The 14,906-nt window shown below is 27.5% G+C and overlaps 1 protein-coding gene across 3 annotated transcripts in view; it reads right to left on the bottom strand.

The window, feature by feature from the left end:
- LOC105844149 (palmitoyltransferase ZDHHC14) overlaps nt 1-14,906 on the bottom strand; it is a 70,653-nt gene that overhangs the window by 29,705 nt on the left and 26,042 nt on the right. For all 3 annotated transcript variants that reach the window (XR_010639820.1, XM_065802300.1, XM_065802299.1), the window contains exon 6: nt 4,164-4,215. Coding sequence is in view for 2 of the 3 variants with exons in the window: in XM_065802300.1 (XP_065658372.1) it covers nt 4,164-4,215 (52 nt within the window). In the remaining variant the exon portion in view is untranslated. The remainder of the gene's footprint in view (nt 1-4,163; nt 4,216-14,906) is intronic.

The raw sequence follows: 14,906 nt of genomic DNA, 5'->3' as shown, positions 1-14,906 counted from the left end.
ACTGGTTTGGAAACTCAGTGTTTTGCGTAAAAAAAAAAACTCATTAAGGTGAACGCTGTGATCACGTGACATTGACGGTGCACAGTACAAAAATTTACTATGGCTTCAGAGAGAGAAGACGATGACTATTTTTGTAATAGTGACCTTATAAAGCTATTGGAAAGTTTTGAAAAAGATATTGAACTTCAAAATTATACTGAAGCTATTGTCGAAGATGTTAGTACTTTTTCCGAGTAAGATAAAAAAGTGAAAAATGTTTCTTTATGTAAATTTTTTACGTAGCATAAACAAACATTTGTTTTTAGGTTTTTTTATTAGTGATCAAATTAAGCGAAAGATAAGCAATTGGGTGACTGATTATATTTTGTTTTTTAAACATATATCTTACTTAAAACTATTTTTAGCTTAGCCCTGGATCCTTCCCATGTAATGTATGCATTAAAGTTTTTAGAAGTAAAGAAGGGCTGAAATTGCATATCTCTAAAAAGCACCCCAACAATATTATCGTTGATAAACCTGCTAATAATCCAGCTTTTTAACACTGAGATTTTGTTCTCACTACTAAAAAAAGTGTCTTGCAAGATTATAGAAAGCTCAATTTATGGTGACAAAATAATTGAAGTTGTTAAAAAATTTCAGATTGACCAGATAAAAGATGAGATTCAGTTTGATAGAATAATTGAAACTTGTAGTAAAATTTCTCTAAAAAGTTTGAATGAGTTTTATGCTGATTATTTTGGCAGAATAGTAATCAACAGTAGGCAAATTTTTAATTGTGATGCTGAATATGAAGATACTGCTACATTATTATTAAGCAAACTTGCTGACAGCATAGCATCTTATTATAGGGCTAATATATCTAGTGTCAGTGATAAAAAGATATCATGTAGACAAACAATATGTGAAAGGGAAAAGTATGGCTTGCAATATCTAGGAGGTTACTGCATCCACAAATTAAAAAAAAAAATCCAAAGTTTTCGAACAAATAATGACACTGCTATATAAACAATAACAGTTTTGTGTTCAATACTGTTATTATTTTTTAGAGTTCGAAGTCATTCACTTGTCAAAGACATTGTTAATAAACACAAAGCAAAAAAAACAACAGGAGAACTATCTAAAAAAGGATTACGTGCTAATATGAAACAATCACATAAACTGAAAGACAAATAATATATATATATGTAGTTTTATAAAAGTTTTGAATACAAATAGTTGTTATAATATAAGTAGTTTGTAAATCATGTTTTCTTCTCTTTCTTTTTGGTATAAGATCTTCAGACACATTTATCCAAGACTTTTTTTTTATATAAGAGCCTCTAGTATTTCCAGTGTTAAGCGAAACACTTCTTTGGATGCGTATTGCATTAGAATTGTATCCAAACTGTTTAGCATCAGGGTTATCTGAATGTCGCCCTATTTGTCTTTGAGCACTGAAATATTTCTCTAATGGATCTTGACAAAATCTATTAGTAAGTACATAAGACATACCCTCTGCTAACAGAATCCTTGTAACTTCCACAATTGAGTTACATGTCATTATTAAGCCTTCATGAGTCTGATGTGAAATGAACATTTTAGCCTTAGCCTCATAAGAGTATTGACAACTAGAAGTATTGTCCACTCTTTCATCTATAGATCTTTTCCAATCTTTAAAATAATCCAAAAAATAATTTAAAAGGAAATTAAATCGTAAATCATTTTGGTCTGTGTATTTTTGAAGGAAAGGTTTTATATTAATTTTATGTTCTTCAAGAGATCTACTGTTAACACAATCAAAAAACATGTCCATTTTTTCACAAAAACTAGCTGTCTATTTATGTTCCTCAGTTCCAAAGGTTTTCAAAACAGATGCTACGGTTTGACTTAAAATTTGGGTAACTAGTTTTACAGTCATAGCAGAGTAAGAGTTTATGTGTATGTGCTCATTAGTTAACTTAGGCATAAGTTTTAAACCATTGTCTAAATCTTCATAATACAATTGAGTAATGTGCTGCTACAGTAAGTATTTTCCATTGTTCCACAAGTAGCGTGTACATTTTCCTGCGCCAGAGTTTAATAAGCAATTTCGAGCAGTTTTCATCAGGTGTGGTGGTTCTGCTACAAAGTATATGTATCTATATTTGGCATACAAATTTATTGTTTTAAAAATAACAGGAGTAATCATATCTCCACACATATAACGGTGAAGTTTAATCATTGTTCGGTCAACACTGTTCAATGATGTACAAAAAAAATCACTTATAAATAATCACTACAGATAATCTGTGAAATAAAGGAATAATCTGTTTGCAATATCACTTAGCAATAAACGCCGTTAAAAAGTTTGTGTCACGCTTCATTTACGCTCTATTTTTGTGTCAAAATGTTAAACAATAGATTTTACGGAGTTTCCAAACCAGTTAAGTCTATAAACTATGATATATATATATATATATATATATATATATATATATATATATATATATATATATATATATATATATATATATATATATATATATAAATTAGTAAAAAACACTTATCTAACTTTTTTGCAAAAAAGCGTAGTAGAAATAGAAGCATAATTTGGTTCAACCCCCTGTACAACAAAAATGTTTCAACAAATATAGGAAAAATTTTTCTAAATTTAGTAGACAAACATTTTCCTCCCTCTAATAAATTACATAAGATTTTTAACAGAAATACCATTAAAGTAAGTTATAGTTGTACAAAAAATTTAGAAAGAATTATAAAAGGCCACAACTACGCGTTAATTAATAAAATTGAACATTTAAAAGAAAAAAACACTGATTATTGTAATTGTAAACAAAAAATAGATTGCCCTTTAAATGGAAAATGCCTTTCGAAAAATATAATTTACAAGTGCATTGTTTCCTCACAAAATAACCTCACAAAATATATTGGCTTAACCGAGGGCGAATGGAAAAAACGTTATGCCAACCACAAACAATCGTTTAAACACAAAAAATATTCAAAAGAGACTATGCTGTCAAAATATATTTGGATTTAAAAGAAAAAAAGAAAAATTTTAATTTACAATGGTCTATTCTAAAATCTGCCCCTGCCTATAATAACATTTCCAAAAAATGTATGCTATGTTAGCAAAAAAAATTTGAAATAATTAATCATTTAAATCCGGAAAAATTATTAAATAAAAAATCTGAATTAATTTCTAAATGTAGGCACGAAAATAAATACCTCTTTAAAAATTATAAAAACAAATGACCAAATTAATCTCCATTCCAAAGATATTTATTTAATAATTACTTTCTGTAACTTCCCGTAAACCAAAAAAACATAGTAATTAAAATTTTTTTTATAATTTATAACTTCCTGTAAAATATTTTTTTCTATAAATTGAATTTTTTTTGAGATTTAGTAACTCTTCCTGATGATCCAGCAATGGTGAAACTTCAAGTAGAAGGAAAAGTTAGATAAGTGTTTTTTACTAACTTATTTATTATTACTCTGTTCTTTAAGAATGTTGAGCACTCTATTTGTAAAATACACTAACATAATTTACATACATACATATATATATATATATATATATATATATATATATATATATATATATATATATATATATATATATATATATATATATATATATATATACATATATATATCCCACACTTCCCTAATGTGGTTTACCGGAGCATTTTATGGCTCTAGGAAAATTATAATTTTTTCATAAATATTAACTTTTTATTCTTCTCTATTTTTAGATATTGATTAGAATAGTTAAAAATTCTTGTGCAAATTACATTGAATAAATAAAAAGCAAAAAGTTCCAGTTTCAGAGTGATTATTTTTTAAAATTACAATTGTTTATTTTCAGTTAAGTTCTAATAAATAAATGTATAGCATAAAAAACTTAAAAAAAAACAATTGTCAGAGGAATTTTTTCACCGAGCAATAAACAACACTTGTTATACATATATTCTGTTAACAATAACATTACAAGCAAATGCTTGTAACAAGCGTAAAATTAAAATTTATATTTAATAAGCAATTTATTTTTTTTAATAATAATTAAACAGATAGTCAGCCCAAAAACCAAAAGCTCTCGTAAAAAGTTGTTTAGAGAAGCAGCTCGCATTTACTAATACCAAGGCCTGTGAATATACATATAACTATATATAAATTTGAAAAGATATCTTGTTGGATTTTCATCTAATGCCTCCAAAAATGATTTCATTTCAATGCAACCTGCAACAGAAACAAAAGATTTAAAAAAAATAAAAATAAAAAAAAAAAAAAAAAATTTTTTTAACATGAGTTTATATTTGTTTTCAGCTCATTTTAAAATATTTAATTAATTTTTGTTTATTTTAGAAAACAAAACCTTCCACTTTGTTTTTGACTGTCAAGTAATTACAAGAAGCTTTATTTTACCTCAAAGCAACCCCACCACCACCACCACAAAACAAACAGCTCAACTGCACAAAGCTCACTTCTATAAAGTTTGCTCATTGCTTTTATGGTATTATCTAAATCTTATATATAATTTTATTTACACTATCTAAATCTTATATATAATTGTAGTAATTTTATTTACACTATCTATATCTTATATATAATTGTAGTAATTACACTAACACTAACATTTGTTTTAACTTTTAAAATAAAATTTAATAATAATTTAAAAAATTTAACACTTTTAAAATATTTAAACTATTACTACTATTAATATACAAGTTATTAGCCTTCTTGTAATACTTGATTACATCATGAATACTTGACTACATCATAAATACTTGATTATGTCATAAATACTTGATTACATCATAAATAATTGATTATATCATAATTACTTGATTAAATTATAAATACTTGACTACATCATAAATACTTGATTACAATATAAATACTTGATTACACCATAATTACTTGATTATACCATAAATACTTAAGTACATCATAAATATTTGATTGCATCATAAATACTCAATAAGCACCATTTCAAAGGCATTTTAACTGACAAACATTGTACAAATAATATATTATAATGATGGTAACCTAAAAGTACATTTGAAAATAGTAATTAAGTGGTAAAATGGTTTAGAAAAAAAAAAAAAAAAAAAAAAATATTTTAGATGTTACAAAATTCTTCTATCCCTGAAAAAACTTTTTTCACTACACTTTATTTTATCATTTTTTACAGCAAAAAACTGTTTTACTTTTATATACAGAAATAAAAATGTAGTATTTGTTTACTATTTTACATTTTAAGTATTTGTTTGCTTAGAAATTAAATACTTTGACAAAAGTTCAAAAATGTTTAATAGCATATTTAATTAGGGTAATTTAATCAAACATCACTCACATCTGCACTAAACCTCACCCACATCTGCACTAAACCTCACCCACATCTGCACTAAAAAACTATGCCAACTGTTCTAACTTTTATAAGGGTTTTTAACATTAACATTAAAAATTGTAAAGGGTGTCAAAAGCACTGAACCTCGCTTAGAGTGTTTCAAAAAACAACATTTTCGAAAATAATCTGCCCCCACCCTCTAAATGTGCTCTATCTAATACAAAAACACTAAGTTTAAAATTTTTTTGAATAAAACATATTTTAAGGGGTTTCTCAAGACCCTCAAATATTTTCAAAAAAAAAGTTTTTTAAAAGTATGTAAACCTGGTACTCAAATGAAGCAAAATTATATAAAAATTTCAAAAATAATATTTAATTTGGAAAATTTTTAGCTTATTTATCAAAATTGTCATAAAAAGACATAAAAAATGCATTTTTACGTTTTTTGTTAGAAAAACGTAATTTTTCATGTAATAAGACCAAAAATAACAATTCTATATTTGAAATCTATATTATTTTTGAAATTTTATATAATCTTGCCTCATTTGAGTACCAGGTTGACATATTTTTGAAAAATTTGTTTTTTGAAAATATTAGGGACCTCTTAAAATATTTTTTATTCAAAAAAATTTTAAATCTAATGTTTTTGTATTAGATAGAATACATTTAGGGGGTGGGAGCAGATTATTTTCAAAAATGTTGTTTTTTGGGACAACCTAACCTCGCCCACGTGAACTTAATTTTGCCCAATGGCCGACATTATATACATGTGTAGGAGATTAAACCCCTGCTCTAAATGCCCAACTTGGTGCGTTTGGAGCATACAAATGTCAAACACCATGGATCTTCCTTTGCCCAGTGCTAAGATCAAATCCAATTCATTGTGTTATATTTAATTACTCCAAAGCTCCTTTTTTCAATATAATATAGTATTTAATAGATAATAAATTTTTTTTTTTAAATTTTTACTTCCAACAAGGATGCAAGCAACCACTTAGAGTTGAAAGTCACTGGAAGAGAAAAGATAAAGTTTATAAAGCCAGATAACGATAAACAGATGGCTTAAAAGATTGCGAATTATATAAACCAGAACAAAAAAAGAGAAAGGAACAAGTTATAAAGAACTGATGTTCGAGGAAAGAAATGAGGTGAATAAGAGTTTTTGGAGCATTTAAAAACAGTCACAGTAAAAGGATATGACTTAACTGCATAACACAAGAATAGTAGTAGATGGCACAAGAGTAAAATAGTTGGACTTGTTCTTGCAGCCAACCTTCAACCATTATTACATCGTTGTTATGTTGCTTCTCTTTCTTTTTTCTGTAAATACTATAATGGGCACTGCTTTAAAAAGCTAGCCTCTTTTGTGCTATCTACTAAAATTCATTCTTGTGTTAATTGTTATTCATTTAAGTCTCATCCTTTTACTGTAACTGTTCCTAAATGCTCCAAAAATTCTTATTCATCTAGTTTTTTTTCCTCAAACATCAGTGCTTTGAAATTTGTCTTCTTCAATTTGTTTTCCTAACTCATATAATTTGAAATCTTTTAAGTCATCTGTTAATCGTTACCTTGCTTTATAAACTTCATCTTTTCTCATCTAGTAACTTCCAACTCTAATAGTGGTTGCTTGCAGCTTTGTTGGAAGTGAAGATAATGAAAAAAAAAAGAAAAGAGACACTTGCTTTAGAGCAGCACCATTATAGTATTTATAGAAAAGAGAAAGAGAAGCAACATTACGACAATGTGACAATGGTTGAAGATGAAGTGCAGCTCAACTATGTTTACAATGCATTTTTGCAAATTGTCTAAGAGAAAGATCATTATTCAAAGATCCACACCATAAATGGCAACACTACTCCATAAAAAGAGATTTTTTTATATAATAAAACATAGTTGAGATTTAAAGTGATAAAGAATAGAATCTGAGTAAGAAAGTTGCAAGCATGATAAAGAGATGCAACCTTAAGAGATGCTAATTTTGCAATGGATTTGATATATGGTTTCCACGAAAGATCAGATTGAAAAGACCAGCGTGCCAATCTTTAGAAATTTAAAAACTTCAGAATTATTGAGAGCAATAGTCAAAACCTCTCCACATTTATCTAATGCACGATAAAATCTATCAGTTGTTACAGTTAACAAATCAGCAGTAGAATGAGAAGATTAAAATCCATATTGATGATCAGAAAGTAAGTTATCAGATTCAAGATGCGAGATAAAGTGTTTGTTATGATAGGAAGAAGACTAATGGAACGGTAGTAAGATAAGTCAAATCGCTCTCCAGAACTGGAAAACAAAACTCTAATAAGCACTAGTTGAATAGTTTTTAAAGTATAAACAACAGCTCCAAAGAACACTTCTGCAAGACTATAACAGGTATGTTGTCTGGACCACAAGCTGTAAGAGTGTCTAAGCAAGATATCACTTTAGATACAGAAGCTGGAGTGAAACAAATGTTTAACAATGGATCAACCTGTTTGTCGACTATATCAGGTAGAATGCAAAAGATTCTCCAGAAGTCTCTGGAGTCTGCTTTTTGGAAGAAAGAAGATTTTGTGACGTGAGAATAGTGGGCTTTAACATTAGACAAAACCATTTTTCTAGCAATAGTAAACTAGGGGTGTTCAATTTCGCTTTCTAACCAGTTACAGATAGTAATTTTCTCTGACTTGAAAAGTGTTCATAAATTAAATGTATTTATATTGGAAAATGTTTATTTAGTTATACTTAATTGTTTAAAGGCAAAAAAATGAAGTTTAAAACTTTCAGAAGTGGAAATGGATTGAATTCAATCTACTAAAATTTCCGGAAAGTGGAAAATATTTAAAAATTAATCACTTTCTTTAGGTTTTTACATGACATATTAGTGCCAAACTTAATAGTTTTAGTAGTAGTAGTAGTGTCCCTTCGAATGTATTTGACACAAAACTCTTGGCAGCCATAGCAACCGAGGTATTGGGGAGAAAGAGTCTCAGCTTTGTTATATAAGAAAACGTGAGCGAACTTGTAATTTATATTGTACATACGTAAACTACATAATATATAATGTTAAAACATACTTAAACATATTTACATATCAAGTTGTACAGTTTGACTTTTATTTGAAAATTGCATTGTGTCAACCCCTCCTTATATTTTGATCTACAGCATTTGTTTCTGTTAAAAACAATTTTTATATAGTTTTAAAATTTCTATGTGTCAGCATGGCCAAGTGGTTAGCACGCTGAACTTCTGAACAAAAAAGCTGTGGTTTGAGTCCAACCACCAGCGACTTTTTTTTTTAATTTTTTAAAATTTTCAAAATACAAAATACTTGTGAAGTTTTATAAAGTTTTATAAATAAAATATACAAACATGTCTAGCGATATTATGCACTTTAACAAACAAAAAGATTTTTTTAAAAAGCTAAAAATTCTAGGATGGATATTTGTTGCGTATGTGTCATGGTTAAGAACAAATTAGATCTTTTTTTATTTTTTATATCTTAATTTGTAATCATTTGCTTTTTTAAAAAACTAACTTCAAAATTTTTTATCTTAAAAACTATTGGGGAGGGAGGAGGGAGGGAGGGGGCAAATGCCCCTGCTGACCCACTGGTTGCTACGGGCCTGCTTATGTCATTTTTGCTTTACATTTCAAGTTTTTTTTACAAATAAGTTGAGTTCGTGAAACAAAAATGAGTATACAACATGTCTATATATAGAATATAAAATTTATAGCAAGCTAATGATTTGAACTTGCCATGCAACAACCTTAACTTTTTCAAAACGGTAATGGGGTTTAAAAAATATGTTTTTAATAAGAACATAATTAAAAATTTCAATTTTATATTTAAATTAAACCATTTTATAAAATTCATTATTTATAAAAATAATTAAAAGTTAAAACTATTTAATATTAACATAATAAGGAAATTTAGAGTTTTACAGTTATTTTTTCACACCCCCGTTAAACATTCTAAAACAAGTGCGCTACACAATGACAGAATTTAGAAAACCATAAAAATAGTGTAATTCGTGCATTATAAGTTAAAGGCGTTTAAGTCAACTAAAACGCCTTTAACTCTTTAACGAGGCACTGTAGACGCATTTAAATTTCTTATAAACCTGTAAGTATTATGTAAGTATTTAAATTTCTTATTTAACTTTCATAAATCTCTGAAATATCTTTGAATATTTCTTTTATCATTATCATAAATATTATAATTATTGAATATACTTTTATTTATAAATTGTATGTATATTTTGTAATTTTTCAATCTGTATTTAAAGTTACTAAAGTTTTTAATGTTTTAGTTAAGGAAACATGTTCTGTTTTGTAGGTGATGTGTTGAAATTATTTCTAGACAATTAGTTAATTTTATAGAAGCTGAAGATGACCTTATTTTAGATATGTTGTTTTTATTTTTACTGCTTTTGTTTTTGTTAGATATTCAATCATGTTTTATATGGATCTAATTATTTAGTACAGTGTCAAAATTTTTCCAATTTACTTTTTAATAAATTTGCTTTTTTTTTAGTTTCTAATTCAACAAATTTTTTTGTACAGAATGTTTATAAATGAATAACAATATTTAATTGTTAATGTCATAGCTTATCACATATTGTAAGTTTTATATAAGTTTATAATTTATCTTTATCTTCAGTTTTAAAGTTTGTATTTATCTTAATGTAATGAAGTTATACATTTACTTATAGGTTGTTTAAATAAAATTCTAAAAAAAGTCTTTTATATCTAGAATAGGCAATAAGATTTCCCCTCTGTTTATTAAAGGGAAGGAATTACCCCTACCAAAAGTGAAGTTGGAGAAGTTAGAGGGGGCATACTTAACTACATCTGGGAAATAACTGGGAAATAACTAACTAGATCTACAAATAGAAGAGGTGATTGAATGTTTTTAGTTTAATATGAATATTTTTATTGATCTATATTTTTATTGATCTATTTTTTTAATTTTTTTTGTAAATAAATAAATTTTTTTTTAAAACCAATTTTTTTTTCTTTCAATAGTAATTTAATTAAAGATTATGTTTACAAAAACATTTAAATTTATGAAAAAAAATTTATGAAAGAAAATGTTTACAAAAATATTTGTTGAAAAGTTGTACATTTTGTATTTACACTAAACGTCAAAATTTAAGTCAGCAAATAAAAAATGATTCAAGAGCTGCTGTGACAGTGTTTATGATTCTCAATGTCAAAATAATATATTGTCATTTTAAATTTTGTGAACACATTGCAGTTAATTATTTTCGTAATAATCACCAGTAATCACATGTATTAATAGGTATTCATAGGTCTATTACGTACTTACAATATGAAAGAACTTAAGAATTAATTTTTCACTGTGTGTATTCTTTATCGATGTATTCTTACCTGTTCAAGAAAACATTGTTTTTAATTAAAAAGATCATACTTATAAAAAATTAACATTTTACTAATTTTTTTATTTTTTTTTTATTTCACCTCCCAAAGGCCCAGAAGGCCACTACAGATAAGGAGGCTACTTAATTGTGGTTATAACCCTCTCTCAACTCTATAACTGCGAAACACAAACCTTGACGAACAAGGCCGCTGCGCAGAGAAACAAATTGATTTTTTGTTCGTTTTACTTACAACTTTATCTTTGTTTTCTTGTGATAGTAGAGTTATTTTTTATGTTAACTGCAAATATTATGTATTAAAAACATTTTAAATTTAGTTGTTATTCTATTTCTTTAGTTCTACTTTGATGCTCTACTGACTATCATATGTTTACTTTATCTACTGTTAAAATATGGTTTTAACATTGTAGACTTTGATTATTTTAAAATTACTGTTGATCATTAGCTAACAGTTTGAAAAGAAATTAGTTTTTTGCAATCAAGGTAAGAATAATTTTATTTTCTGGTCGAATTACATTATTTGTTTGCACTGATAGCTATTATGATTTGTTATTTTGTGTGATAGCTATTTTATCTTTGCAATAAATGCTTTTATAACACCCCCCCCCCCTCCTTTTTATATATATTTTTGATATAGAAGGTGGATCTTGTAGAAAGTAAAGTATGATGAGAGAGAGTGGTGAATAAAAAAAGCTGCATCTATAATTAGTATTTATGTAGTTGGTTAATCAACCAAAGCGATTGAAGTGCTTCGCATGGGTTCAAATCCTTTTGTTTACACTTAATTTTTTCAAAATATTTTCCAATTTTTTAGAATACAAAGTAAAACATTTTTAAAGGCTTGTAGATTATAGAATACAAAGTAAAACATTTTTAAAGGCTTATAGATATTTATGCATAATATATATAAAGATGTTGTATACTATAATAAACAAAAGAAAAAGAATTTTTTTAAACATTTTTTTAAAATTTCTAAAAACAGCTTTAAAAATATCTAAAAACATGATAGAAATACTTAAGTTATTAATGTGCTTAGTAATTATTTAAGTTAGTGCATTAAAGAGAATACTTTCTTTCTTATAGAAAAAGATTTTACATACAAAGTTCATTTTTCTTAAAAAATTAGCGGGGCAAGAGTCCTAATAAGCTGCAGATCTGAAAAAACAATTAATAGAAACTTATTAAAGAAAAAAATAACCCTGTCTCCATTTTTAATTTATAATTTTTTTTTTTAATAGAAATTTCTAGAAGTTATGAAGTATTGAACATTTATCTTTAACTCATAACAAAGAACTTTAAACTTATCTCTTTTTAAAAAATTATTGAATTAAAGTGAAGTTATTAAAATGATCGATGTGGAATAGACTAATCATGACCAGTATTATACAGGTCACGGTAAGTCCGTTGTTCCACATATTTAAGTCATTTCATGTTTTTTGAACTTTCTATACCGATGGTAATTAATTAACTCATTTTAAGCAATGTTCTCAAGCATTTTAAGCAATGTTCTAAATATTATTTAGACTGGTACTAATATTCAATCCTTTGATAAATAGCAACGTATACCAAAATGGTTAAAGTTTTTAAAATTATTTACAATAGAATTTTTTTCTTTTATGTATAAATTGTAAACAATGAGTTTTTCTACTTCTATATAGTTATTTTTCTACCTCTTACTAAAAAATATTGAACTATAAATTAAGTATAGAAAAAGTCAGTGCGGAATAGATTCCCAAAACCTGTATTTTACGGGTCATGACAGCTAGTTAAATTTATAATATTACTATTAATTAAACTTAACCATACTTTCCTGCACTTTCTAATCACTTCCCATTGAAAAGTCAAAAAAAAAATTAACATTTTTTTTTTAATTTTCTATACTTAATAAGATTTCTTTTTTATAAATAGGGCTTTTCTTGCACAAAAAATAACGTAAATCTTAAGTTTTTTGATGCAAGGCTTCATCTTTCTTTAATTTGAATAAAGTTTGCTTAACTAAAAGCAAATTCTATTGCGACAGAAGACACTGGTATAATGCAATACTTTCAAACTGCACTAGCTGACATAGGAAAACTTGATAAAATTTTTTAAAACTTAAAGGACTTAGGGAAACTTCCTATCTAAAAAAGTTTATTTTTCTCAGTTATTGTTTATCTTGTGATTTGGCGTGTAAAATAATCACTTAAGAGCAAGGATAACTATATGTTTCCTTAAAAGCATTAAAAAGATATTATATTATTTTATTACTCAAATAAACTGTAGGAAATGAGATCGTAGTTCATTTGGCCTCTAAAATATTTTTTTATTTTGAATTCGATTTACAAAGACAAAAATAGCAAAAAGTAAACAAATGCTTCTATTTTTAAAATACCAGCCTTATTATTTATTTTATATTTATATTTTTTAATAAAAACTCTTTAAAATTAAATAAATAACTAAATTCTATTCTTTAAGTATATAATATAATTAAATTCTATTCTCTAAGTTGATAAAGTAAAAAAAATTATTAAGTCATCAATAGCAATCTTACTGCACTTCTTTTGGATGTTATTTCTGATCAAATAAACCAAGCCCTCTCTTTTTATTATTGGTTTTATATTATTGTTGTTGGTGCCGTTAATGCTCATCACACTAAATGGCTTGGATCTAGTGTCAGTGACTCTGCAGGCCTTAAAGCCCACAACTTTTGCCTTTCTCAATCCCTAACTTAAGTAGTCAACTTTCCAACATGCTTTCCAGACAAACCAAATCATTTACCTTCTCTACTCGACTTATGTCTTGTTTCTGATCCTAGTCAGTGCTCAGTTTCTCCACATTCACCCTTAAGTGCTTCTGATCACAGTTTGATCTCTCTAATACTAATATCTCATTCTTCTTTATCACCTGAATCCCCTTATCACCATACCTCTTACAACTGCCTTAAAGTTGACTGGAACTCTTTCTGTGATTTTCTTCGTGATCGCCCTTGGATAGAAACCTAAAAATCTTCCTGCTGACAAATGTGCTTTTTACATAACTTCGTGGATTCAGGCTGGCATGGAATCTTTTGTTCCCTCTCGACGATTCCAGGTCAAACCTCACTCTCCTCCATGGTTTTCCTCACACTGTGCTGCTGTGATTGCCAATTGAAACTGTTACTTCCATATTTATCAGCAAAACAATTCTCCAGAAAACAGACGTCTGTTTATTACTGCAAGAAACCATTGTAAAAAGGTTTTGCTAACGCCAAAGCTCGCTATTCTCAAGTCATAAAATATTGTATTTCATCACAAAAACTAGGCTCTTGTGACTGGAGAATCTTTATCAGTATCAATGAAAAGGGCAAATCTGTTATTCCACCTCTCTTGTATGGTTCAGACTTTGTCACCTCACCTAAAGACAAAGCTAAATTGCTCGCTAAGAACTCTTAATCAATATCATCTCTTGATTCCACTAGTTGCGCTCTAACTGATATAGCCATAAAACAGGTTGATTCATTGTTTGACATTTGTATTAATCCAGCTTCTGTATCAAAACTGATTTCCGGCTTAGACTTTTCTTCAGCTTGTGATCTAGACAACATACCTGTTGTAGTCTTGCAAAGTGTTCTCCGGAGCTGTTATCTATACTTTCAAAACAATTTAACAAGTGCTTATGAGAGTCTTGTTTTCCGGCATGCTGGAAAGCAGCATCTGTTATCCCTATTTTCAAAAATTCTGGAGAGTGATCTGACTTGTCTAATTATCGTCCCATTAGTCTTCTTTGTATTATAAGCAAGGTTTTTGAATCTTTAATTAACAAACACTTTTAGCTTAAATCTAATAACTTTTGATCATCAGTATGGATTTCGATCTTCTCGTTTAACAGGTGATTTGCCAACAATAATAACCAACAGGTTTTATCGTTCATTAGATAGAGGTGGAGAGGTTAAGGCGATCGCTCTTGACATTTCAAAAGCTTTTGATAAAGTTTAGCATGCTGGTCTTCTCCATAAGCTTTATTCTTACAGTGTATCTGGTAACATCTTTAAGATTATTAAGTCCTTCCTTTCCAACTGTAGTATAAAAGTTTTCCTCGATGAACAGCACTTTTCTTCATATCTTTCTTACTTACGTTACTTCAAGGGTTCCTCAAGGTTCAATCCTTGGCCCTATACTCTTTTTAATTTATATTAATGATCTTCCAGATATTCTCACATCTAAGAAGGCATTGTT

Source organism: Hydra vulgaris, chromosome 08 (genome assembly GCF_038396675.1).
Source record: "Hydra vulgaris chromosome 08, alternate assembly HydraT2T_AEP".
Taxonomy (NCBI): Eukaryota; Metazoa; Cnidaria; class Hydrozoa; order Anthoathecata; family Hydridae; genus Hydra; species Hydra vulgaris.
Note: the sequence above shows the minus strand (reverse complement) of the source record. Positions and strands in the feature narration are given on the sequence as shown.